The 27919-nt window shown below is 38.3% G+C and overlaps 1 protein-coding gene and 1 long non-coding RNA gene across 4 annotated transcripts in view; one reads left to right on the top strand and one right to left on the bottom strand.

Annotated features, from left to right (window-relative positions):
• The first annotated feature begins 267 nt into the window (after positions 1 to 267).
• LOC115413022 (uncharacterized) lies at positions 268 to 1837 on the top strand. The gene is made up of 2 exons (XR_003934416.1): positions 268 to 645; positions 1532 to 1837. It is a non-coding gene; the product is annotated as an uncharacterized LOC115413022 (long non-coding RNA).
• Positions 1838 to 3553: 1716 nt separating this feature from the next.
• Positions 3554 to 27919, bottom strand: part of slc39a10 (solute carrier family 39 member 10) — a 64526-nt gene continuing 40160 nt past the window's right edge. For all 3 annotated transcript variants that reach the window (XM_030125577.1, XM_030125575.1, XM_030125576.1), the window contains 7 exons: positions 16911 to 17086; positions 16082 to 16246; positions 13768 to 13876; positions 13374 to 13685; positions 12658 to 12738; positions 6140 to 6330; positions 3554 to 4225 (listed from right to left, as the gene is read on the bottom strand). In XM_030125577.1, the coding sequence (XP_029981437.1) occupies positions 4073 to 4225; positions 6140 to 6330; positions 12658 to 12738; positions 13374 to 13685; positions 13768 to 13876; positions 16082 to 16246; positions 16911 to 17086 (1187 nt within the window). In that variant the 3' untranslated portion in view covers positions 3554 to 4072. The remainder of the gene's footprint in view (positions 4226 to 6139; positions 6331 to 12657; positions 12739 to 13373; positions 13686 to 13767; positions 13877 to 16081; positions 16247 to 16910; positions 17087 to 27919) is intronic.

The following is a 27919-nucleotide window of genomic DNA, read 5'->3' as shown; positions in this document are numbered from 1 at the left end:
TATTTACAGATGTCATATAATATTATGTTTTTCGCATTAAACTAAGAAAATTTGGAGTCAATATTTCTAGGTTATTACGCTGTTATTTTAGTTGAGATTCCATTGGTCTGTATGTGGAACCTGAACAAAAACGACTTCGACATCCTTGATTGTTCACATCTTAAGTGTAATTTTTGCACTTTGCAGATTCATCCCAGGGGCCGGATTGGAACCTTTGGCGGGCTGCATTTGAGCCCCCGGGCCACATGTTTGACACCCCTGATGTAAAGAATGGCATGTTTGTCTCTCACCACCGACTACGATAAAGTTTTACACAAAGTCAGTCCCATGCAGCTCAACTGGAAGGACTGGACTTCACCTCACTATGGTCAAAATACTTGAATGAGTGTAAAAACTCAAATCCTCCTGAGGGCTGAACACCAGAACAAACCGGGACTGGAGGGTGGAAAAACAGATGCTACGGTTTAGAACTTGTCAGAGCACTAAAGCCTCAGCGTCGACTGGACATTCCTATGTGTGACATTATTATGTAATTTAAAGTTTGTATTGGAATGTGTAAAAAGACTTTTTTTTTTTTTTTTTTTAATGTAAAACTGGTGTTGAAAGAATGTTTGAGCAGGGGGTGTGACTTTTGACTGATTAAAGGTGTGGGAGACTTTCGTGACCAACTTTTCATCAGATCTGTCCAACCTCAGTCATATCCTCAGTATCATGAGTCTGTCTGTCATCACTCACCTGAATCTCTTCCCTCAGTGAACAGTTTCTTAGTTCCATCCACCAGAAACAAACCATGTGTTTACAAACGGAGCCAGGAGAGAACTCGGGCATCTGAGGAATTTTGTTGTGACGTGCATTGTGGGAAAGGGAGGTTCATGCAGTCACCTGACAGCAGCAGTGCAACCATATGATATTATATGAATGAGACAAACACAACGCAGAAATGCGGAAACAGCTGAAGGAATATGAACAGAGCAGGGCTGTCAAACTCAGTTTGGTTCAGTTCCATGTTTAGCCCAATTTGATCTCAAGCGGGCCAGACCAGTAAAAGAATGACTTAATAACCTGTAAATAATAACAAATTCAAGTTTTTCTTTTTGTTTTAGTACAAAAAACCCAATTAAATTATGAAATTATTTACATTTTACAAAAACAATGTGAATAACCTGAAAAAACAGAAATTTCATTTGAAAAATTTGTACAATTTTAACAATATTATGCCTCGACTTATTATTTATACATGTACATTTACACACAATGTTCCATAAACATTTGGTAACAGGCAGAATATTGTTAAAATTTTGGAGTTTGGAACTAAAATTTGAACAATTTCTACAATATTCCATCTGTTATTATTGTTTGTAAACACATGGTTTGTTTCTGGTGGATGGAACTAAGAAACTGTTCACTGAGAGGGAAGAGACTCAGGTGAGTGATGACAGACAGACGAACAGATTCATGACACTGAGGATATGACTGAGGTTTGACAGATTAGTTAAAAAACTGGTCATGAAAGTCTCCTGCAGCTTTAAAGCAGATCAGCACAGGCCTGTGTATTTACAGTCTGTCACCACAGATGGACATTCTGTCCACAGCAGGACGTCCACCTGGACGCAGCACCTTAGACCACCGCAAGAGGCACCAAAACACATCTGGTAAACCCAGCACCTAAGTGTTTCACATTTTTTTCTGATTATTTCAAAGAAAGACACAACATAAAGGCCTAACAACTATACATCTGATTTGGCTACTTACTGATTGTGTTAAAAAAAAAGGTCAAATACAACAGGCGACACCTAGTCTCTAAAGTAAAACACTGATTAGTAGTAAAGGCTCATTGGAAAAGCGCTGGCAGCAGAGTTAGATACCACCAATAACCGTGATCCCAAAGATCACATCCGACAATTAGACAACACTCTGTCATGGACTCAGCAGCAACAAAAAAACAAACACTGAGCTGTTTCAGGACACACCGTTCAGCTTTGACACTGGAGGTTGAATTCAATTCAACAGCATTTAAAGGAGAGGAAACCTCCCAGTAGGTTTAAGATTCAACATGAAAAAGGAGTGGTTATTGATCCGACCAGTCCCACATAGCAGCTCATTTATTCTCAACGGTTCGATGGTTATTGGTTTTATTTGATTTTCTGACTTCACTGTGTTTGTTTTTTTTCACTTTTTTATGCTTTATTCTATTTCTTGTAATTTTGTATTTGTCATTTTTAAATATTTCTTCTGACTCTTATGGTTTATGCCGTCATATTATCAGTTAAGTGATCCATCCAAAGCATGCACAGCTATGAAATATTGTTAATTTTATTTAATGATTGTGCTTTTTTTTAGATGCCTTTTTTAGTTTGAACTTTGTTTGGCCTGATCACTTACATCAAATTAAAGAATGTTTAATATTTTATTAACATGTAAACTCATGAGCACCATTTTAACCTCAGGAGTTTTTTTCTTGTAAATGTAGGACTGTCTTAGTTTTATTACGTTAAAGTCCAACTGTATAAATGAAAAAAAAAAAAAACCTTTAATTTCTTTCTTGTACTGTTACTGCCACAATCTATTTTTTGTTTTCCAGATCACTTCACCTTTGCAGAGTCATGTATTTACACTAGTCACATGTTTAGCTTCTGTGTCTGTTTGTCCATGGATGTAAATGTTCACTTTTGTATTTTAAGACCAAATAACCACTCGTTTTTTTTTTTTTTTTGGGGGGGGGGGTTTGTGTTTCTGTAAACCAGGGCTGTCACACTCATTTTGGTTCAGGGGCCATATTTATTTCAGTTTGATCTCAAGTGGGCCAGACCAGTAAAATAATGACTTAATAACCTATAAACAATGACAAATCCAAGTTTTTCTTTTTGTTTTAGTATAAAAAAAAACAACCCAATTGTGAAGATATTTACATTTTACAAAAAAGATGTGAATAACCTGAAAAAACTGAAATTTCATTTGATAAATTAGTGCAATTTTAACAATATTATGCCTCGACTTATTATTTATACATGTACATTACACACAATGTTATATAACATTTGGTAACAGGCAGAATATTGTTAAAATTTTGGAGTTTGGTCTAAAATTTGAACAACTTCTACAATATTCCATCTGTTATTACTATTAACTCAACTCCAGATCCCAGTGGATCCATAAATGCACAAAACATTTAGTAACAGGCAGAATATTGTTCAAATTACACATTTCGGGTTGTCCATCTTTGTTTTAATTTATGTATTTATTCGCGTTTTATTGTGAAAGAATTGTTTTGTAAATGTAAATATTTTCACAGTGTAATGTTATTTTTTTTTCACTTAAATTTTTTCCACATAATTTTTCACAAAGAAAATTTGTGGTTGTCATTGTTTAAGGGTTATTGTGTTTTCATTTTTGCTGTAGACCACGTTGGTCTGTATGTGGAACCTGAACCAAAAGGATTTGTTCAACCTGGACTGTTCAGGTTCATTTTTGCGCTTCCATCCTGCAGGGCCGGAACGGAACCTTTGGCGGGGGGTCCAGATTTGGCCCCCGGGCCTCATGTTTGACACCTGTGCTGTAAAGGAAAGCCAGTGACCAGAACAGACGTCGGCTGAGCTGCAGAGGCTCCGATGGTTGAACGCCACCGTCGCTCGTCTGTGCGAGGACATGTTGTGTCTCTGGTGGGCGGGGCTCGGCGCAGACACATGTGACACACAGCAGGAGGAGGATGATGATGATGATGATGATGATGGATGGAGACACAGCACAGAGGGAAGACCGGACGACAACACATCAACAGCAGGCGATGATGGATGGGCGGGCGCAGTGGCGGGCAGGTGCGTCTTCTGCGGCCGCCCCGCTCGCTCGTATGTTCAAGTCCAGTTTGTGTGTTCTGGTGCGTGGTTGTGCTTCACAGACACATGATGGATGAGCAGCGCGTAAACATCACATGACATAAGCGTGTTTGGAATGGAGGCTCGGGCTGCATGCAGGACCGGCCCGTTACACCACAAACAAAGCATGTTAAGGCCAAGAGCGACATTAATAATGATACATCCAACCCCCCCACCCCAAACCCAGCCCCCCACCTCCACTAAAAGCCAAAGTCGAAAACGATTTGGTCTTCAAAGATGGCTATGAGCAGCATGATGCCGAACCCGGTCAGCAAGCCCAGGTTCTGCAGGATAAAGTGTCCCAGCTGGCACCGCTTGTGGTCCTCGCTGTCCCCGTGAAGCATCTCTGGCAACTGTCGAAGAGACGAACACACACACACACACACACACACACACACACCATTAGGGATTAGGGATGTAACAATTACCGGTATAACAATAAACCGCGGTAAAATTGCAGACGGTTAGTATTACCGTTTAAATTCTGATTATCATGATAACAGTGTTTGATTACCGCACTTCTAGGGGAAAAAACACCTATGTAAACATCTGCTTTTATGTCAAATATTTGAGTATAGTTCAATTTATTACAATTTTAATTGTATATACCTAACATTTGGAACCAATATTCACTTTTAAAGTCTTTGAAATGGTTCGTTAAGCATCTGTGTGTGATTTATGCAATAAATTATGTATATTTATACATGTTAATGAAAAGTTCCTTTTTTTTGGGCAACATTTTTAAAAGTTTGCTTAAAATTTACTTGACATATTATGGAAAATCATGTACAAACCGGAGCATTACCAGCACATCAATGAGCCCTTTTTTTTCTAGGTTTCTTCTAGCTATTAGGTTAGTACTGTAATAACATCAGTCCAAAATTACACAAATATTCAGATTTTTTTTGGTCATATAATAGGGATATAACGATTACCGGTATAATGATAAACCACAGTAAAATTGCCAATGGTTAGTATTACCGTTTAAATTCTAATTATCATGATAACAGTGTTTGATTTCTGCACTTCTAGGGGAAAAAACACCTATGTAAGGATCTGCTTTTATGTCAAATATTTGAGTATAGTTTGAATTTATTACAATTTTAATTGTATATACCTAATATTTGGAACCAATATTCACTTTTAAAGTCTTTGAAAAGGTTCGTTAAGCATCTGTGTGTTATTTATGCAATAAAGTATATACATTTATGCATGTTAATGAAAAGTTCCTTTTCTTGGAGCAACATTTTTAAAAGTTTGCTTCAAATTCACTTGACATACGGAACATCATGTACTAACAGGAACATTACCAGCGCATCAATGAGCACATTTTTTTCTAGGTTTCTTCTAGCTATTAGGTTAGTACTGTAATAACATCAGTCCAAAATTATGCAAATATTCAGATTTTTGTTTAGTTATATAATAGGGATGAAATGATTACTGGTATAACGATAAACTGCAGTAAAATTGCAGACGGTTAGTATTACCATTTAAATTCTAATTATCATGATAACTGTGTTTGATTTCTGCACTTCTAGGGGAAAAAACCCGATGTAAAGATCTGCTTTTATGTCAAATATTTGAGTATAGTTTGAATTTATTACAATTTAAATTTTCTATACCTAATATTTGGAACCAATATTCACTTTTAAAGTCTTTGAAAAGGTTCGTTAAGCATCTGTGTGTTAATTTATGCAATAACGTATATACATTTTTCAAATCGGATTTTATATTTCTTTGTGTTTTTTATATTTTTATAGCAGGTTAAAGTGAAAAAATAATAGATGAGATAAATGAAGTCGTGCTGAAAAAAAGATCCCAAACATGGGTATAGTAAACATTTGTTTATATAGTATATAAAGACAAAATCAAAAGGACAGAAAAACGGCCAAAATAGGCTCAGACCACTAAGGGTTAATATTTGAATGTTTCTGCAACAGAAGGTACATTGTGCCAATTATTTTGATTGTTTTTTTTTTTTTTTCAAAATACAATTTGGTTAAATTATTTCAGTGTGTGTATTAGTACTGTTTGAACATTTTGAGCACGATTTCAACAATACCGTGATAATAATGATAACCGTGATAATTTTGGTCTCAGTAACTGTGATATGAAATTTTCATATGGTTCCATCCCTATTAGGGATCAGAACCAGATTTGGCCCAATTAAACAATGCAGATCAGGGTGCACAAAGAAAAGGCCGAGTCAAAGTTAAGCTGCTGTTTTTCTGCTGCGGGGGTTTGTCAGGTGCAGGACTCCAGCTCACCATGTCCACCAGAGCCACGTAGAGGAACATGCCAGCTGTGATGGCGAAGATCCAGCTGGTGACGTTGTGGGTGTACTGGCCCACAGCGGTGCCGATCAGCATGCCCACGTAGGCCATGAGGGCCGACAGCAGATTGTACACAATGGCCTGCTTCACCGTCATCCCAGCTTTGAGCAACACAGCAAAGTCACCTGACGACCCAAAAACACATTAACACACACAAACACAATTTAATCCATTTTCCAGCTCTCCACAAACACACATACACCAGCATGGTCGATTCAGGAGACATGATTGTGTCTGGAATGAGAGATTCAGTAACTCTGACAGCGCTGAGTCCAACTGTTATTAAGATCTTTAGACGATGATGATGTTGCGATCGAGGTTATAATAATTTTGGATTTTTCATTATACTTTAATTCTATTTAGTTTTGACTTTGTTTCTCTAATTCAGTTAGTTTTAATTCGTTTTTAGACGAGGTTTGCTAGTTTTTATTAGTTTTCATTTTTTTCTAAATGCTTAGTTTTAGTTTAGTTTTCGTGTTAGTTTTAGTTTTGTCATATTTTTTCTCTTCTTTGTCGTCGTATTCAAATAAATCCCAGACAGGACTCTGCTGCTTTCTCCCAACTTTAGTCTGCATGTTTCCAGGTAGAGTGGGGACCAGAAGACGACTGGAAACCACAAGTGAACACAAGTGATGGACTGTGAAGTGCCGTATGGTGCCGCTAGCTAAAATTGCTAGAGCGAAATAAATCAATTTTGTATCAATCCGACGTTGACAAAGACGAAAACGAAGGGAATTTTATCCATAATTTTTATCCGTTTTAGTTAGTTTTATAAGCACACAATAAAGTTTCAGTTAGTTATCGTTTTTTATTTTAATTATAGTTTTTATTTATTTCAGTTAACGAAAATGTTTTTTCAATTCTAGTTTTCGTCATTTTATCAGTTTTCGTTAACGATAGTAACTTTGGTAATTGGTAATCGTTTTTTGCAGAATGAATGTCACACAGATTAGGACAGCAGGCCCAATAAACCCTCTATCACCAAAAAAGACATGTTTATGTAACTGTGCAGATAGGAAAATGGTCCCAAAGTCATAGAAAGGGCAACATTTCAGTGAGTTGCATTAAAAAGTGTCGACTCTAATGTGCTTTAACCTGTAGATTTGGACTGGCACACACAATACACAGCCCTCCTGGCATTAACAACGGCCGATCGCTCAGAACACACCAACCAGACTCACGTCACCGACCTCACCAGACTGCCCGACGAAGTCCCGCCGCCGAAAATCAGGTTGGTGTGTCTTCGCCTTAACGTGGGCGTCTACGGGGACTGACTCACTTTTGGAGGCAGTCTCAAGTGGACATTGAAGGAACTGGAGCTTTTGGCACTTGAGTGTTGGCTTCAGTTTCCAGGCCTGGAGAATGCATCTCCATCCAGTCTGAGTGTGCAGCTGCACTTGGCCTTTTATATAACGCATGTGTGAAGAGGCTGCTGTATCATGCTGTATTTGGTGACAGTGCCTGAGGTGATGAGGTGAACTTCTCCAAACTAAACTCTACACATCTGCCGCCACAGCGTGGAGGTGCAGAACACAACAGTAGAGCTGTGGCTGCTGCTGCTCTGTATAAGAGCAGAGTCTTTATGTCTCCTCTGACGCACATATGATTACATATGCATGCCCGAGCCTCTCCAACCTCTTCAATCATCGCTGGGCCAAATGCGGGAAGAGGCCCAAGTCTCAGCGGAAACACCCTGGATTTGGAAAGAGAGATGAATACTGAGGAGGGTGGCCTACATTTCCTCAGCGGTGGAACTAGCGGCCTCTTTTCTTTGCTAATTACCACGATGAATATATTACCACTCTGCTCTCATCCATCAATCAAAGGCAGAGAAGGAAAAAAAGGACAGAAGTTAAAGGGGGGGGGCAGTGTGCAGTGTGCAGACACCTCATTCCACTAACCACCCCCCACCCGGGTTCAGCTTAACTCTTGGCACTTCTTGCCTCAGCGGCTTCATTCCGTCAGACACTCAGACACGCCTGCCACCGCCTCATCTACTGCAATTAACACACCCATCAGTGCCAATTAGCTTCACTCCGGGCGGTTAAAGAGCCCTCGTAATCACCGTCTTTGCCACCCAGCTGCCGGTTGGGGACGGCGTTTGTGTTCGGGATGAGTTGAGAGGTGCACTCGTCAAAATGTCTGACAGGCGTCAACATCAGATCAACAGGAAAAGACGCTGATCGGGGCTCAGCGGGGACCGACACGTGTCACCCAGAAGGCAAAGTTATTATCGTTAACGAAAACTAATGAAATGACGAAAACTAGAATTGAAAAAACATTTTTGTTAACTGAAATAAATAAAAAGTATAATTAAAAGAAAAAAAGATAACTAACTGAAACTGTATTGTGTGTTTACAAAACTAACTAAAACGGATAAAAATTATGGATAAAATTCCCTTCGTTTTCGTCTTTGTCAATGTCGGATTGATATGAAATCAATTTATTTCCCTCAAGCAATTTTAGCTGCTGGCACCATATGATATTTAACAGTCTGTCACTTCTTGTCACTTGTGGTTTCCAGTCGTCTTCTGGTCCCCACTCTACTTGGAAACATGGAGACTAAAGCAGCAGAGTCCTGTCTGGGATTTATTTGAATACGACGGAGAAGAAGAGAAAGGACATGAAGAAACTAAAACTAAACTTAAACTAAGCATTAAAAAAATAACGAAAACTAATAGAAACTAACAAACCCGCTCTAAAAACGAATTAAAACTAACTGAATTAGAGAAAAACAAGTCAAAACTAAACAGAACTAAACTATAATGAAAAATCCAAAACTATTAGAACCTTGCCAGACGGGACTGTTAATGCACTTAACCGTACACAAACTTAAACACATCTGAGCCCAGACAACGAAGACCGCAGATGGTTTACAGTTAAATGCTCATGACACACTTTGAAGCCGTTTCTCTCTTTCTTCCTCACAGAGCCACTTCTTCCCAAGATACACAACAATTGACTCTTAAGGAACCCGATTAACTCGACCTAAGTTTCCAATAAAGCTGCTGCGGCGCCGGAGTGTAACTTTTATTTAATAACCACGACGCCGTCTGACAAAATCAACATTAATGTGCGCTGACAGCAGCTGACGTGTTGCGATGGTGGCTGTGTTTATGTTTAAAATGATCGATCGCAAAGAAAGGAAGAGTTGACGCACAGTCCTTAACTCTGTCACACAGTCCCTGCAGCAGAAAACAAACGCCAATCAAAACCTACTGTCAGAGGCAGGTTAAAGCACATTAGAGTCGACACTTTTTAATGCAACTCACTGAAATGTTGCACTTTCTATGACTTTGGGACCATTTTCTTATCTGTGCAGTTACATAAACATGACTTTTTTGGTGATAGAGGATTTATTGGGCCCGCTGTCCTAATCTGTGTGACATTCATTCTGCAAAAAACGATTACCAATTACCAAAGTTACTATCGTTAACGAAAACTGATAAAATGACGAAAACTAGAATTGAAAAAACATTTTCGTTAACTGAAGTAAATAAAAACTATAATTAAAAGCAAAAACAAAAAGAGAACTAACTGAAACTTTATTGTGTGCTTGTAAAACTAACTAAAACGGATAAAAATTATGGATAAAATTCCCTTCGTTTTCGTCTTTGTCAACGTCGGATTGATACAAAATCGATTTATTTTGCTCTAGCAATTTTAGCTAGCGGCACCATACGGCACTTCACAGTCCATCACTTGTGTTCACTTGTGGTTTCCAGTCGTCTTCTGGTCCCCACTCTACCTGGAAACATGGGAGACTAAAGTTGGGAGAAAGCAGCAGAGTCCTGTCTGGGATTTATTTGAATACTACGACGAAGAAGAGGAAAGATACGACAAAACTAAAACTAACACGAAAACTAAACTAAAACTAAGCATTTAGAAAAAAATGAAAACTAATAAAAACTAGCAAACCTCGTCTAAAAACTAATTAAAACGAACTGAATTAGAGAAAAAAAGTCAAAACTAAATAAAACTAAACTATAATGAAAAATCCAAAACGATTAAAACCTTGCCAATTACTTTGACGTGATAACTATAATGTAGATTTCATGAACTTTTGAACACATTCAACCCCTACAATGGGATTCTTTTGGGAGAAGAATCCGAATCCTTGTAGTTTCTAGTGGGCCTTCACATCAGCCCCTTCTTTTGGACAGCTGAGCACACTTTAGATTTTCTTGTTTTATTTATTTAGTTCCCCTTTTGCAAACACTCTATATAGCAAACCTGCTCTAAAAACAAATTAAAACTAACTGAATTAGAGTAAAAAAGTCAAAACTAAATACAATTAAAGTATAATGAAAAATTTTAGCTAGCGGCACCATACGACACTTCACGGTCCATCACTTCTCGTCACTTGTCGTTTATAGTCGGTTTATCAGTAATGATTACTGGTATATTGATAAACCCGCTGTAAATTTTCCGATGGTTAGTATTACCGTTTAAATTCTAATTATCATGATAACCGTGTTCGATTCCCGCACTTTGAAAATCTCGGCGATACTGCTCATTTCCTGGAGAAGCTGATCAGCCTAACATGTTTTAAATCCTCATTCTTTCAGCATATTTACATGTGTTCATTAAACAGTTCAGGAAAATAGGATTGTGTTTCACTTTCTGTTTGTGTGTGTATGATAGTGTATATGTGTGACACTAGGAATGATTTGATCTGGAAAATGGTCAAACCAGCTCCACTCTGACCTGTGCAACTACTTTTTTTTCCCACTCAAAAAAACACTCAGGAATCAATAGGAGAACTGATAAGGAATTGGATTAGTGAGCAGAATGGACAATGGCATTGATACTGATCAAATCCTATGAATTCCCACCACTAGAGCAGATATCTCCTCTGTCCATAAGGTGCCATCTTTAATGCACATTTGTATGTTTGATATTTACATGTTAATATTTGAATGTTTCTGCAACAGAAAGTAGATTGTGCATGTTATTTCATTTGTTTTTTTCAAAACATAACTTGGTTACAATTTTTCAGTGTGTGTTTTAGTACTTTTTGAACATTTTGAGCACATTTCAACAATACCGCAATAATAATGATAACCAGGATAATTTTGGTCACAATAACCATGATATGAAATTTTCATATCGTTACATCACTAGTCTTCACCTTAAGATGATGGACAGGACTTTGTTAGCCTATAAAGGTGGGTCATCCAGGTGCACCCCCTCTGCATCATCTGTACTGATGAGACGTTTCAGTGCTGTCAGACAGAAGACGTTCATCTGGAGAAAGCCTCATTTATAGAGAGCACACTAAGGTGACGATCATTGACACCTGTGGGTTTGAGCAGCTTAAAAAGTTTCAGTCCAAGAAGAAGAACTGTTTCTGTGACACTGTGGATCATTGTTCCAAGCACCTGAAGACCTGCAGCTCTTTAAAAACAAAATAACAGTGGCCGTTTCCACCGCTCGTATCTGCGATCTGTATATTTTTCACTACTCACAGCTTGTGACCATAGATGAGGGCAGGAACGTAGATAGAGCTTTGCCTTTTGGCTCAGCTCCATCTTCAGCCCAACGGACCGCTACAGCGTTCGCATCACTGCCGACGCCGCCTCCATCCGCCTGTCCGTCTCACCCTCCATCCTTCTGTCACTCATGAACAAGACCCCGAGATCCCTAAACTCCTCCAAAGGGCGTCTCAAAAATCACTTTTCTCTTCAGATCACGGTGTTATTCAAACCAGTTAATCTCCAACACGATAACAGCCCCCAAAAAATTTTCAGCAAAATTCGTCAACGTTTGATCCCCCCACCACCACAAAGTATGAAGGGCCCGTCAAAAAACACCAAAAACGCTCATTTTAACCCAGAAAATCACATATAATAAGGTCTTAAGTGTCCACAAATTGCTTTTTCTGGTATTTTACAGCATCCCTGTAATATCAGCTTCATAGGTTATGTAAGTGAAAATAAGGAGATTTTAAGATAAAATAACTCAATTATAGGCTAAAAACTTGAAACAGAAAGAAGTTCAGAACAGTAAATCTAGTTGAACACAATTTCTATTTTCTTAACCCCGTTTTAAACAAAATACAGGTTTTAGTTAAAGACAAACAGAGCTGAGCACTTCGATACTGAGGCTAAATACAAGATTTATGGTTGCATAAATCAAAGACTTTAATGATGACATGGTTCTGATAATCTGGACATACTGTTATTCATGTGCATTTCACAATTTATTCAGATATTACTCGCTCTGTAGTTTCTCTTCCATTTCATTCTTGAGAAGTTGTCCAACTCTTGTTGGAGATTAACTGGTGTAAATAACACCGTGATCTGAAGAGAAAAGTGATTTTTAAGACGCTCTACTCCTCCCCCACCCAGAGGGCGCACACCACCCATTTCCAGCTGAGAACTAAACTGAACGTTGTGCAGACCTTGGCTCTGCTGATTACAAGTGTTCTTGGACGTGGACTCTCCACTCACCCAGCTCATGAGGTAACTCGTGGCAGAACACTGCCACAGACGTACTGATGCCTCCGGTCAGGTTCGCACTGAATGCAGCTCCTGTAACACACACGTACGCATGCACGCGCACACACACAAACACACACAAACACACAACGAGACTGTGAACATTTTCAGACTCCCAGTGCATTACCCCTCCATGTCAAAATATTTTTCATACAATTTTTATATTAATATCTTTATTTATTTGTTTATTATTTATTTATTTTATTTTTATTTATTTATTTATTTTTTTTTACATTTTTTTTTGTATTTCAGCAACTTGAGACGTAAACAAAAATACCAAATACTCAGTAACTGTCATATTTATAACCCTTTAAATGACATGTTTGTAATGTAAACAAACCATAGTTCTTAAATGAAATTCAACATATGACTTCTTATCAGTGCTCAATAGTAACTATATTGATATCTCTAACCATTTCCACGTTATAAACCATCAAAATATGGACCATTATAAGCAGAGGCAAATGTTTATTTCAAAAATGTGTCAAAAATTTTTAAAATCCAAATTTCTCAAAACTGTGAACAACTTTGTAGACATTGTCCCCAGGAAGCTACATATGAACTTTGAAATTAATCTGACCAGTAGTTTCATTGGAGAAGATGTTTGAAGAAATTGCTACTGATGATGACATCAGACAAAGCACGATGTTAAAGGGTTTAGATCTCACCTATGGCCAGACCATCACTGAAGTTATGCATGCCATCGCCCATGATGACCATCCAGGCGATGCTGGCGATCCCGGCATCCTTCATCTCCTGGTCCGAGTGGCAGTTTCCACCGTGGGAGTGCCCGTGTCCGTGCCCGTGGCGGTGTCCGTGGCTGTGCTTGGCCTTATGTCCGTTCTCCTTGGTGGGCGAACGCTGCTGGTCTTTTAGCGGTGCCAGCGGAGTCTTGTTAGTGGGGGAGTCGGGTGTGTTGAGGTCCGGGAGCTGCGTGTCGTTGTGACTGCTGTCACAGGAGACGACTGTGCTGTCAGGGTCTGAAACGGAGACGAAAGGTTGGCTGACGGCCTCAGAGACAGAGGGGCTGATGGGAAAAAAAACACTGTAAACACTCCTCACCTTCACTGAGCGGCCTGAGGTGCAGCCACTCTGCATCTGAGCGCCGGTTTAACTTGTGATCTGACAGTTTCCTGCCAATCTTCCCCTCCTCGCTCACTTTCTTCATGCCCTGTGAACAGACACAGTTTAACCCTTCAATCTACTGTTGACCCTAACGCTTTATGCATGAAATGAGGACAGCTAAAAGGGCATTTTTACCTCCACCAGGAGGTATTGTGATCACTTTGCTTTGTGTTTGTTTGCGTGTTTGTTTGTTTGTTTGTTAGCAACTTTACGGGAAAACTATTCCAACCATCTTTCCCAAATCTTCCCCACAGATAGGCCTAGGCCCTGGGACCAACCCATTCAATTTTGGTCCCAGTAGGCCAAAGTTCAAGGTCACAGCAAGGTCACAAAATTTACAATTTTCCATCTGTCATCATTGAGCAATTTTCCAAAATTCATAAAAAATTCAAAACGACTCCGATTAGCCTCCAATTTGATCCATCCGTAGCTTAGAACAATATCTTGTATCTGGAACTAAATTGTCCACATCCACTGTGGAATGTGGACTCTGTGGACATTTACATTTAATATTGAAAATCCCATTTACCACACATTTTTCATTATAACTCCACAAATATTGATTGGAATTTAATATAATTTGACAGACACATGACTGGTACCAAGCTTCAACTTTTTCTGCTGTATGGAACAACCTGGAAACTGTTGAATTTAAAAAGAAATAGTCGATCCACACATGCACACCGTTCGGGTGCTTGGCAGAGGTTTGCGTTCTCTGAACACTTGTTTATGATGTTTAAACTAATGCCTCTGCACTTAAAAGTTTTTTTTACACCTTCATCATACTGAACATTGCAGTTTATTTTTGCAGCTTAGTTTTATTATCCTATTTTTTTATTTTTTTTTTTATCTAGGTCTGTTTTCATTCATCTAATTTATTATGTATAGTGTGTTTGCTCTTGTGTTCTATTTTTGTACTTATGTTCTATTTTTGATGTCTCATGCTGCTGGTGCACTGTAATTTCCTGGTTTGAGAGCAAAAATGTCCGTCCCTCCTTTCGTCTGTCCCTCCATCCATCCATCCATCCATCCATCCATCCATCCATCGCATGCTTTACACATGGTAAGAACAAGTTGTATTTCATGTAGTTTAAATCTATTCGTGACTAATTACAAAAACAGTTATAGAAGTTGCGGTAATGAGCTGGAGCAAAGTTGCTAAAAAAGTACATCAAAGAAGTGGGCGAAAATTTATACCAGGGCTCTCAAACTCATTTTCTTTCAGGGGCCACATTCAGCTTGATTTGATCTCTACTCTGCCGGACCAGTAAAATAATAGCGTAATAACCTATAAATAATCACAACTCCAACTTTTTATCTTTGTTGTAGTGCAAAAAACACCATTAAATTATGAAAATACTTACTTTTATAAACTATCCAAACAAAAAAAGATGTGAATAACCTGAAAAAACTGAAATTTACTAAGAAAAATAAGTGCAATTTTAACAATATTTTTGCCTCAATTGATCATTTATACATGTGCATTATGATCGAATCTACAAAGACACAACACTTTTCTTTAGACATTTCAGGTTGTTTATATTTGCTCATGTTATTCACATTTTATTGTTACAGGACAGTTTGTAAATGTTAATATTTTCATAATTTAATGTTATTTTTTGCACTAAAAGGCAAAAATTTGAAGTTGTCATTATTTATAGACATAACGTAATATTTTTTTTCACATCAAACCGAGAAGAAAACATGGAGTCATTCTTTTTGTAGGTTATTCTACTGTTATTATTTGACTGTAGATCAGATTGGTCTGTATGTGGAACCTGAACTAAAATGAATTCCACAGCCTTGACTGTGGAATTCTTGCACTTTGCAAATTCATCCCATGGGCCGAATTGGAGCCTTTGGTGGGACGCATTTGGCCCCCGGGACGCATGTTTAAGACCCTTGAATTATACTTTATAAAGTCCTAAAGAAACACATGAGTTAGGTTGACCCAAGACATCAGATGTGACACATAAAACATCTGTATTTCAGTGAAAGTAATGATCTTATCATTTCCCACAACATGGAAACATTCCTGTATTAACATGAATGGATTTGTACAGTTACCAAAAAACATGCAGGGCAGGACAACAGAAAGGTCCACGTTGTATTTACTTAACTTTCTTAAATATGCAGAATTCCTCATTTCACACACACCCAAAAATGTCAAGAAGAAACACATTCACAAATATACTCAGAAAACCCAGAGGAATGTGTGCACCAGTCCAGAGCGGTGCTGTGCTGGTCTTACCCTCTGGTCTTTGTAGTGCTTAAACATTCCGATACAGTGCTCAATAATGAAGAGGAGGTAGATGCCGGCCAGCGCCGTCAGACCCTTCCACACTCCATCGAAAGCAGTCACCAGATCTGTGCCGGGGCTGGTCGCGTCATGGCTGTGGTCATGGCCACCTTGAGACTGAAAATAAACACAAAAGTCTAAATGGAAAAGATCGACGTGAACATGCTCCAAATGACAGTCTGAAAACCAAATGTTTAAAACCAAACATTTAGAACCACTGTCATGATGTTACTGGTACGTTTTGTCCATTGATAGCAAATTAACAGTGTATCACATGTAGTGTGGTGCAGTTGTGGTTCAGTTATCCTTGGAGGTAGACGTCGCTTTGGCCTTCTGGAGTGTTCAGTCAGCCCACCAGACTAACACAGGAATTTTTTTTATGATTTATATATAATTACATACAATTCATATGTAGATATAATTACATATTATGCATCGGTAGCCTACTCTGTAATTTAAATATGGAAAAAAATGCTACTTGTGGTTAGTGTGTTGAAGCACACTGTTATTTTTATTTATTTATTTATTTATTTATTGTATTATGTCTTATCAATATCAACCAGCTATAAGCAATTCAAATTATTCAACAGGGATTGCAGATATATCCTGAACTAGCAGTATGACTATATTTGACATAAAAACAACACTATGAACATTTTTGTATTGGGGTGTGTAAATACCCCAGGGGACTACTCATGTTTGGAATCCCCAGCAGACTAACGCAGGGTTAATACTACAGTTGTGTGACGTGTGTTGTGGTCTGGATGTCCGTGTCGCTCACATGAGGCAGCAGGTGAAGCAGAGCGTCTCCGCTGAGAGTTCCCACAGCCAGAGCCACCAGGAAGGTGAGCAGGAACTTGAAACAGGATTGGTTGAGGATAGGCACGAGCACCACGCCGAGCAGGGACAGAAGGCTGATGATGGTGATGGACACGAAACCCCAGAGCCACACCCACACTGGACACACACACACAAACACAAGAACAAGGAGGAGACATGAGTGGGATTAAGTTTGCAGCAGGGGTCAAAGACAAACACTCAATACCACTGAATAGGGGTGTTAGAAAATATTGGTTCTGCAATATGTGATATTTCATTTCATGATACTGTATCGATATTAAAAAGTACTGTATCAATATTTTTAGGTATTTATTTGAGTGCAGATATTGTGGAGGTTCATTTTTGTTTTTTGTTTTTCTTCATTGTTTATATTTTATTTATTATTATTTAACACTCTTTTATGAAATAATGTTTGTTCCTTTGTTGGGATTGCACAAAAACAATGTTCTGATGTTAGTTCTGATCTAATAGAATATGAACATTTGAACAGGATCTTAAACTGTGATGTCTGTAAAACATAATTTCAGTTTGAACAAAGGAACATTTAGTGATATAACATTAGATTCTGTTCTGATCAAATAAAAATGTGTTTCGCATTTGTTCATATTTCTGGTGTAATTCAATTCTTCAAGGAAATAAACATTTAAAAAAAGAAAAAACAAAAAATTGCCTTTTTAACAGTATCATGATATATCGTGAGATATCCTATTGTGATCCTAGTATTGTGATTTGTATCGTATCGCCAGATTCTTGCCAATACACAGTCCTAGACATGAGGGGGATTAAGTCTGCAGCAGGGGTCAAAGACAAACACTCATGAATAGGGGTGTAAGAAAATATTGGTTCCACAATATATCGCGATATTTCATTTCATGACACTGTATCGATATTAAAAAGTACTATATCGATATTTTAGGTATATATTTAAATGGGTATTTTGCTCTGTTGTTTGTATACTAAAAATGTAGTATTGTGATATTGCATGTCATGCATGTAGTTTTTTTTTTTTTATGGATAACACTGTTTTGTTAAATAATGGTTATTTCAGTCATCCTAAAAGCACTTTTTACTGTCTGAAAGAGGCAGATGTTAGTTCCTTTGTTGGAATCGCACAAAGATAATGTTATGACGTTGGATGATTCAGTGACTGAACACAATACATTCATTTCACAACTAATAGAATATGAACATTTGAGCAGGATCTGAAACTGTAATGTCTGTAAACATTATTTTATGTATTTATTTATTACTATTATTTATAACAAAATTTTGTTTTTACAGAGGGAAGTTTTGAGATATAATATTATATCCTGCTCTGATCAAATAAAAATGTGTTTAGTATTTGTGCATATTTCTGGCATTAATACATTTTTCCAGGAAATATCTTAGAAGAAGAAACAAAAGAAACAAAAAATATTGCCATGTTAAGAGTATCGTGATATATTGCGATATATCATATCATGATCCTAGTATTGTGATTTGTATCGTATTGCCAGATTCTTGCCAATACACAGCCCTTCTCATGAATCATCTGATATGAGAATTTCTGGCAGCCTATTCTCATTTTACCAATCGAGTAGTAGCCCCAGTATTAGTTCTGTATAGAGCTGCAACCGATTAATCGACTCAAAGTGATAAAAAAAAAATCATTCAACCACAATCTTCCTGAATCAAAGCTTTGTTTCCTTCATTTCTCTGCTGTTAAACATTGGTTCCACTGTTGTGTTTCACACGGACGCTTATTGTGACGCACAAAGAAGCTTCAGTTCAGGAAAACTGCAGTAGAATATTTCCCTTCAATCAATTCGAGTTGATTAATCGAATTGTGAATTTTTGCATTCGCTTCAGGCACCTAATCGATTAATTGGTTGCAGCTCTAGCTCTGTATAAAGTATCCTCTAGCTTTGGCTGAGGTATTTTTCTAGTTCAGTTCACATGTAAGGGAGGCTATCCTCCTGTGGATTTCAATCCATGTGTCCTTGTGATGACACATGACGCCTAAAGCCAGAAACGTGAAGTGACATTTCAGCAGAATTCTGCTCGCCTCATTTTTCATTGAAGGCTGCAGACGGGGGACATGAAGCAGAAGTGCACTATCATTTCAGCTGTCAGTCCACACGTCAAGTCTGCGACACAGTTCAAAACCCACTGAGACCGAGGGAGAAAAAAAGTTTATGATTCTTTGGTCGCACAGGACAAAGTGTTTAATATGCTGTGAAATTCAATGTCACACTGAAGCTGCTGCTGTGTTTGCTTAACCGATGCAAGGTCCTTCACTGCTGACACTCAGTCCTGCCGAAGACACAGTGTGCATCTAATGCACGTCTTACACACAATTGACTTCAATGAGCCATTTCAAGAGCACATCTAAGTACGGCACTGCAAAGTCACTGACAGCGGAACTAAGTACTGAAACTGGAACTCACTTGGAGGTTAAATCTGCTGTTGTATTTACTTTACAAGCAACTGTACAATGGAAGCTAGCTTTAAATAAAGTCACAAATAATGTTCTTTTAAATCCTGATCTCAACTTTTGGAGTAACTCAACACAAAACTTTGTTGTTGTTTCATTGTTTGTACATTGTTTACATACTTTAACACTGCTGATGTTATTTCTATATAGATTTTTTTTTTTAAATATCCTTTTACTTTTCACCGTTTTGTGGTTGTGTTTCAGCTGGTTCTGGAATAAGGGACAAGTTGTCTGTCATTTTCAGACATGTTCATTTCACATTTTTACTTTTTTCCCCCCGCCTACTCAAATAATTATGTAATCGAATTGAAGAAAATAACTGATAGATTAACTGATTACAAAAATAACTGACAGCTGCAGCTCTATAATCAATAATACGTACTAATAAATACAAAAAAGTGTTTAAGGCCTTCTCTAAGGGTTAGTATGTGATATTTGGTGACATCTAGTGGTGGAATTGTGGCTTGTAGTGCCACCCTCACCTTTATCTACAGAGGCTGCATAACACACAAATAGCCCTCATCACAGTCTGCATTTTCATTCCTAGGCTTATCAAAGGGGATATTAACATTTTTAGTGTGTCTTCTCATGCATCATTGGTGCATTGGTCATAATCACCATTGCATTTAAAGTCCACTATCCTGGCAATGGTTTAACAGAATTTCTTAAAAAGATGAGACAGACATCTGTTCTGATCCACTGTAGAAACATGGACATGTTTCTGACCTGTTCATTATTTAAGAGCAGATTCAGCTATCTACTGCTGAAATGTCATATTTACTTCCTTTCTAATGTCAATTTTGATTCTGTGTTGCACGGCTGCAGTAGTCAAATAATCAAGTTACAACTCAAAATTGTACTTTGGTATCACTAAATGAATCTGAATCAATCAATTAATACTGAATCAAATCGAATTAAAATTAATCGATTCAGAACCTTATGAATCGAAATTGAATCGATTAAGGAAATTGGCCATGATACCCAGCCCTGATGTATGTACGTATGAATATATATGTCTGACATGCTTTCCCACTCAACTATGTACCAATTTTTGTTTCTTTTTTCTCCTTTTGTGCACTATCATGTACTGTCATGTACTAGTAAATAAATGAATGTTCTTTTCTCATTTCAGTGTATACTGGCTGTTTCTGAGGACAAATCGTCAGACAGCCGTGTGTTGGGCGCATTTCTTGAGACTACAGACAGAGAGAGGTGGCTACATCAGTTTTAGTTTATCAGACATCAGATTGAAAAGAATTGTTAGACTGTGAATACCGGCTCTGATAATTGGTCAGTCTATTCCAACTCTTAATATGAATAAGTGGCTGTCCAATGGGACCACTGGCCAGTAGCAGTAAACTCAGAGGAGCTCACAGATCCTCGTGGTCTAATCGGCCCCAGGTGGTGGCTTTAGTGAAGGGATGATGTGAAACATGTCTCAGGCCCGACAAAGTAGTCTTAGGAGAGACCCAATCAAGCTGTTAGTGTCCCATTACCCAGCTGTAGGATCCAGAAACATTACAGAAATGTCTGGTCCCCGGTGGCTGTCTCCACTCCGACAGCAGCAGGAGATCATCCTGAGGGGGAGATTCCAACAGAAGGTAGCAGCGCTGAAGCTGAGGTGTTGATTACACCACCGCTTGTCATCAGTTTACTGTAGCCAGTTATTAGCAAATAAGAGACTTTTGTAGGACACGCTGACAGAACAAAGCTGTCACCACTTTTTGAGCTGCTGTGGTCCAGCAGATGGTGGTAGCACGACAAACAAACATGCGGAGGGATTGTCAGTTACTCACACATTTATAACTGTGCAAATTAAATGATGACGTCATTTAGCAACTTCTAGCGACTTTTAGGACAAACAATAGATACTTTCTTCACTGAGGAGTTGGAAACACTGGTATAGCAGTGACACGCATCACCTGTCAAATGAAAGGAAAAAATAAAAAAGTCATGATAAAAATAAAATAAATGTTGATATTTGTGTATGCTGGTGGGTACTATAAACTTGTTTTCCATGTAATTCCAATAATGTTGATCACTAGGGATGGCAATTGAGAACCGATTGTTTTTGAGAACCGGATCCCAGTAGCTCGATTCCTTGGAATCGTTCGCCTGCCTGCTTAACAATTCTGCTCATTGATTCCGCCTTCGTTGCGCATTTGCGATGACGTCACGCGTACACTGCATTGTTTTGGTCAGAACGTAGCCAACGTAGCCGTAGTTGAGGCAGAAACGGTCTAAAAAGATGACACCAGGCCGTCATCCAGGCCCAGTTCCGGTTCTGGTGCAAGCAACAAACGTCGCACCCCCTCAAAGACAAGTTTCCGAAGCTAGGGGAAAGAAAATGAGGTGCACAACAATGGGAGACGGGCAGAGTCGAACTGATTGAGTTGAATGTGGCAATAGAGGAATTAGTAAAGCATCTTTAGTTTCACTTTGTACTGTACAACCCCCCCCACCCCCCCCCACCCCCCAAACCAGGCCCAGCATCATCTGTTATTATTATTTGTACATACTGTATATGTTATATTTTCTGTGCAGATGGAAATATAAAAGACAGTTAATCCAAACACACCCGTTTGTACTCATTTATTCCTTCACCCAATGAGAATCAATAAGAGAATCGATAAGGAATCGGATAGATAAGCAAAATTGATAATGGAATCGGAATCGTCAAATTCTTATTGATTCCCATTCCTATTGATTACTGTACTTTCTGGACTACTGAGCGCACCTGAACATAAGCCACACGCCGCCGTCTCCATCGTCTCACCATCGATTCATTGATGCCAAGCTTACATACAGCAGCTCTATTTCCTTCTTTGACTGCCAGGTCGCCTCATATGCATTTCTTCATGTGTTTTTCATAATGACCGTGTATGCATGATGTGCAAAATGACTGATCTGAAGAATTTTGTGTGAGTGTGTTTGATTTACAGTGGATTAGCCATAATTGTTTAAGCCGCAGGGTTCAAAACATGTGAAAAAAGTAGTGGCTTATAGTCCGGAAATTACAGTATTTTTCAATTAAAATTTGCTAACTTTCTGCATTTCCTATTCAATAAAAGGGGAGTGATGTGCAGTGTGGCGGCAGCGAACTGAGCCTCACCTTGGATCATGTAATCCTTCACAAACGGTGCTTCATCCCATGCAGTTAGAGTGTGTTTGTGTCTCTGTATATTGCCATTAAAATGGTTTCAAACACACTGATTATACACCCTGACTTTCCATAGTTTGGGTAATGTATGAAATGTATGTGGAACTTGTTCTGTCTAGCAGATCAATCAAAAGGCAGTTGGAGAGGCAGCCACTACTCCTGCCTCATGGCAGAGGGCGCTCCTGAGCCCACAGGTTTCAGATTTATTAATTGATTCAGATTAACTGTCATTCAATAAGAACATCCCAGATGCTGTTACAGAACGAAATAGCAAAATGCAAAGCACGAAATAAAAACACAGAAAAAAAAAAAATCTTAAAAACACCAACTGAAAACAACCCATACATATGACAAAATATTAAAAACTGCACTACAACAAATAAATAAATAAGTTAGTAAAGGTAAAAAAGAAATATTGCACGATGGAGGGGTCACTATTGCACCTATTATTGCACATTCTGTATTTCACTTCACCCCCTCAACTTTTGTTAAGCAGTCTTATGGCTGTTGGATAAAAACTATTTAAAAATCGGGTTCTTCTTGCCATAAGTCAACTGCAGCGATTTGTTTATTTTTTCTTCTCGCCTTTATCTCAAAATGGAAGATTACATTTCCAACATAATTTCATTGAATATTAAATTTTGACATTAAATGAAAAATGCGTCACACATGTATGCGTAAAGAATGCTGATATGAGATGTGACGCATGACCTTTCAACTGTTGCCAATCAAATGGAGAATAAGATTCTGTTACATCCAGCTTTATTTTCAAAGCTTCCTGTTGAGGTTCCTGTCAGTCCACCTGTGCTAGCTTGACGGCAGGGACTACACAAGCAGGTCCTTTGTTTCATTTACGCTCTCTCTCTCTGTTCGGTTCAGCAGCACACTTATGCCGCGTTTCCACTATGTGGTACCAGCTCGACTCGACTCGACCTTTTTGTGTTTCCATTATGAAAAAGGACCTGGAATCTGGTACCCGGTACTAGTTTTTTGGTATCACCTCTGCCAAGGTTCCAAGACTGGGGACCAGATACTAAAACATGACATGTAAACACTGCAGACCACTGATTGGTCAGAGAGTTGTCTCTGTGACCCGCCCTTTTGCAAAAAACTGATGCGGAAGTTGACAGTAAATATAGCGGTAGGTTAATCCACACAATGACAGCCCGCAAAACTACACCATGGTTGGAGGAGATTCAGTCTTTGGTGGCTGACGTAAAAATTCAGCATGAGTTTGAGGAGACAACACATAACGAATGAGTTTATCAGCGACTCTCTTAGCAGATGACATGGAAGTAACGCGCCGCATCGCTATGACGTTCAGGTACTGTAAAGTCAGTAGTATCCTGTAACGGAAATGGTCTCCAGGAATAGGACCTGGTACCAGAGTCGAGTCGAGCTGGTTCCACGTAGTGGAAACGCGGCATTAAGTGCTTGTATTGAGACGTTTGGTCTTTGTTTTCAGTTGATTAAATTTTCTACTGTTTCAATAAACCTCAGTTTATCAGTTAATCGTGGTCCTGTGTCCATCATTATGTTCAGCTCACAAGCCAGCCATAACACGACTCTTTTGGGTTCATATACTTGCAGATCTGACTCTGAAAAAGCCAGCGCCTCACCAGCCATGAACCTCACCACACATCACTGTGGTATAAGTGTCACAGCTGACTGCTTTATTATTTGTCACGTCAGGAGAAACACTGCATAATCCTGACAGGGGACTGTACGTCAACCAGACAGTCTGTCCACAGGTCATTCACACCCTCTATCTCATTACCGTTATACACTTGTGGTGCGGTGTGTGTAGATGTGGAGGTGTGCTGGAGGTTGTGTGTGTGTGTGTGTGTGGCGGGGGGATGGGGGGGTGCAGAAGGGCAATGGAAGATGGTGATAAGGGAGCAGAATAGATGAGAAGGCCTATTTCTTCTCTCCAATTTGGTATCTCCGGTGAGCTGTGGCTCACAGAAATGGCCCAGGGTGGCGTTTAGACTCTCCTAATTGGCTCAGCACAAAAGCAGAGAGGAGTGGGGTCCAGCAAGAAACCAACTGCATTTTCTCAGCTCCCTGTGGATGCTGGTGGGAGGTAAATGAGAGGTAGCTCCACGGCGTGTGACGGTGGAGCCTGCGGTTGAGTTTTATTGCAACATTGCTGAGGACCAGCGTTTCTAGTTTTTCTACTAATGAGGAGCCATTTGTGCCCCTTTGACTTCTTCGTGCCTTCTTCCTCGTCATTACCATTTTTATGACTGTTTTCGCGGTGGTATGCTGCTGCTGGAGGCACGTGTGATAGAGGTGTGTTTAATAATTAAAGAATTAAGAGCGCGGACAGCCTAGGAACACCTCCAGTTTCAAGGTTGTAGATCAGTACTTGGTGCTTTTTCAATACATATCCACTAGGGATGTAACAATTACCAGTATAATGATAAACCACGGTAAAATTGCCAACGGTTAATATTACCGTTTAAATTGTAATTATCATGAAAACCGTGTTTGATTACCGCACTTTTCCGGAGAAAACGCCTATGTAAAGATATGCTTTTATGTCAAATATTTGAATATAGTTTTAGTTTATTACAATTTTAATTTTATATACCTAATATTTGGAACCAATATTCACTTTTAAAGTCTTTGAAAAGGTTCGTTAAGCCTCTGTGTGTAATTTATGCAATAAATTACACTGGTCAACAACAAATTTATTGTTTAAGTTTTTTGAGCTGATTTAGGATAATTTTGGTGTGCTGAATCCAAAAATCACATTAATTTTGCTCAATCAGGTCAGCTTTCTGAACTATGCTACATATTGGCTTTTTAACATTTTTGCTTACATTTATGGGCATTTTCACATCATATGATACAAAATTCTTTCATATTTCTCACAATAAACAACTTCTGAAGATTTTATTTTTGCCAATTTATGATTAATGGTTTTTTTAATATTACAGGTGAATGAAATGGCTTCGACCAGAAGATCTTGCAAAAATAAGCCTGACGTATTCTGCTACATCTGCGGTGAATACACCATTGTACCTAACAGGAATCCTGTTAGAAAATGATTTTTTTTCCCTTAAAACCTGTTTTGGGTGAGAACTACATAAAAAAATCAACTGATAAAGTCACAAAAATGTAATCAATTTTGTGAGAAGATCAAATTTTTCAAAATCAAATTAGCCAAAAAACCTGACCTGATTGAGAAAAACAGATGTCATTTTTGGATTTAGCGGTGCAAAATGGTCCTAATTCAGTTGAAAAAACCTAGACAACTTGCAAAAAACATTTTTTTGGAACCCAGTGTTATATACATTTTTCAAATTTTGGATTTTATATATTTTTTGTGTTTTTTGTCCTTTTAGGTTGCTATAGTAGGTTAAAGTGAAAAAATAATAGGCAGACGATATAGATGAAGGCATGCTGAAAAAAAAGATACCAAACATGGGTATAGTAAACATTTGTTTATATAGTATGTAAAGGCAAAATCAAAAGTACTAAAAAATGGACAAAATCAGCTCAGACCAGTAAGGGTTAATATTTGAATGTTTCTGCAACAGAAAGTACATTGTGCCAATTACTTTATTTGGTTTTTTTTTTTTTTTTTCAAAATACAGCTTGGTTAAATTATTTCAGTGTGTGTAGAAGTAGTTTTTGAATATTTTGAGCACAATTTCAACAATAGCATGATAATTTTGGTCACAATAACCGTGATATGAAATTTTCATATCGTTACATCCCTAGATCAGAGTGTGACTGTGAATGACTGAGTTTTGTAGAGGAACAGAGGAGACATAGTAAAAAAACACTCAGGAGTAGGTCCCGGGATTATTACCGACAAAGCAACCTGGATTCTCTACATAAAAATCTGTGTCCATGCTGTTATTATAGATGTAGGCAACCAAGAGAGTCAGATACAAATTTGACAGCAGTAACATATGCTGCTCGGTTCAGTTTTTAACACTGTCATAAACACTTCAAACGTTATAACAGATGTATTAAGTCGTGAAAAAGAAACCAGCCTCAGCTTCATCAAGGCGTACATGTTGTGTGTTAAAGTGATATGATGATTACAATTACTGTATTAGTGTGCGAGTGGAATTTATTTCAATCTAAATAATCAATAGAGGGTGCATAGTGCAAAAACCAACACTCCTGCTAGTCTGATCTAACATCAACTATAGATGCATGACTTCTCTGAAAACTTCATGATACCAACTCAAACATCACGTTGGACTAAGGGCAGACTGACTACAAAGTGGTAGGAGACAGGATGGAGTGGTGCAAACTGGTTACCATGGTAACTGATCTAGATATTACACTGACCTCTTATTTGCAGTGTCAAAACTGATTTTTTTTTTTTTTTTTTATAATAATCATTTTATTTTGGAATGTTTTAAAGGAGCAATATTACAAATGACACCCTCACAGATGTAAATCCTACTGTGTGTTTGAAACATTTAATACTAGTCCCACTTTAGTTTGTGCTGAGCCTTTATGTCTTTATGAGGTTCACTTCATGACCTGTAACTCATTAACTTTGAAACCTTTTGATTTTATAAGATGGATTCTCATAAACCAAGAAATACTACAAGGTCCCAGAGCAGCGTTTAATGCTGACCTTTATTCTTTATAGCTAACATTTTTCTTTTATTTTTCTTGTAATTTTTGTTCAATTATGGAGGCGTTCAGAACAAAATCTAAGAAAAGCTCTAGACAGAGGCTTTCTTCACTGTATAACTGACAATTTCAAAAGCAACAACTGTTTGGTGCCACGAAAACGGAAATGATTTAATGGATACACACTGGCATGGACAAAACCTAAAAAGAGCGTGAATGCTGCGGTTATGTGAGCAGCTGATCCTGATTTCTACATGACTGTATTCTATTAAGCAGGGCTGAATGCAGCACGGCGCATTGGCTGCCTATTCATTCAAACGTAACATGCTCACCCAGGAAATAGGCCAAATAAAAATTCCAGTCTTTCTGGGAGGCTCTGTGCAGCCAACAACACATGCACATCAGACATCAGAGGGGTGGTGTTCAGCTCTTATATTATCCACCTATTCATTCCCTCTAGCCATCATCTCCTGCAGAAATGATTATGATAAATGCTTTCTGAATTCGCAATTTCAACTAAAAATAACACTTCATTTCTCATAATGAGCCCAGACCCTCTTCTTAATGTTTAGTGGGTTAACAGGGCATTTAAAAATCTCTTTGAGTTGTTGGATTTTGACCCTGGGCAAGGTATGGCACTGCAATACAATTTTTTCCACGTCAGTTCATTAGAAAACTACATTTTACTTTTCAACACCAGGGTGCATCTCTC

This window comes from Sphaeramia orbicularis, chromosome 21 (assembly GCF_902148855.1).
Source record: "Sphaeramia orbicularis chromosome 21, fSphaOr1.1, whole genome shotgun sequence".
In the NCBI taxonomy this organism is placed as follows: domain Eukaryota; kingdom Metazoa; phylum Chordata; class Actinopteri; order Kurtiformes; family Apogonidae; genus Sphaeramia; species Sphaeramia orbicularis.
The sequence above is the reverse complement of the archived record's forward strand: the minus strand, read 5'-3'. Positions and strand labels throughout refer to the sequence as shown.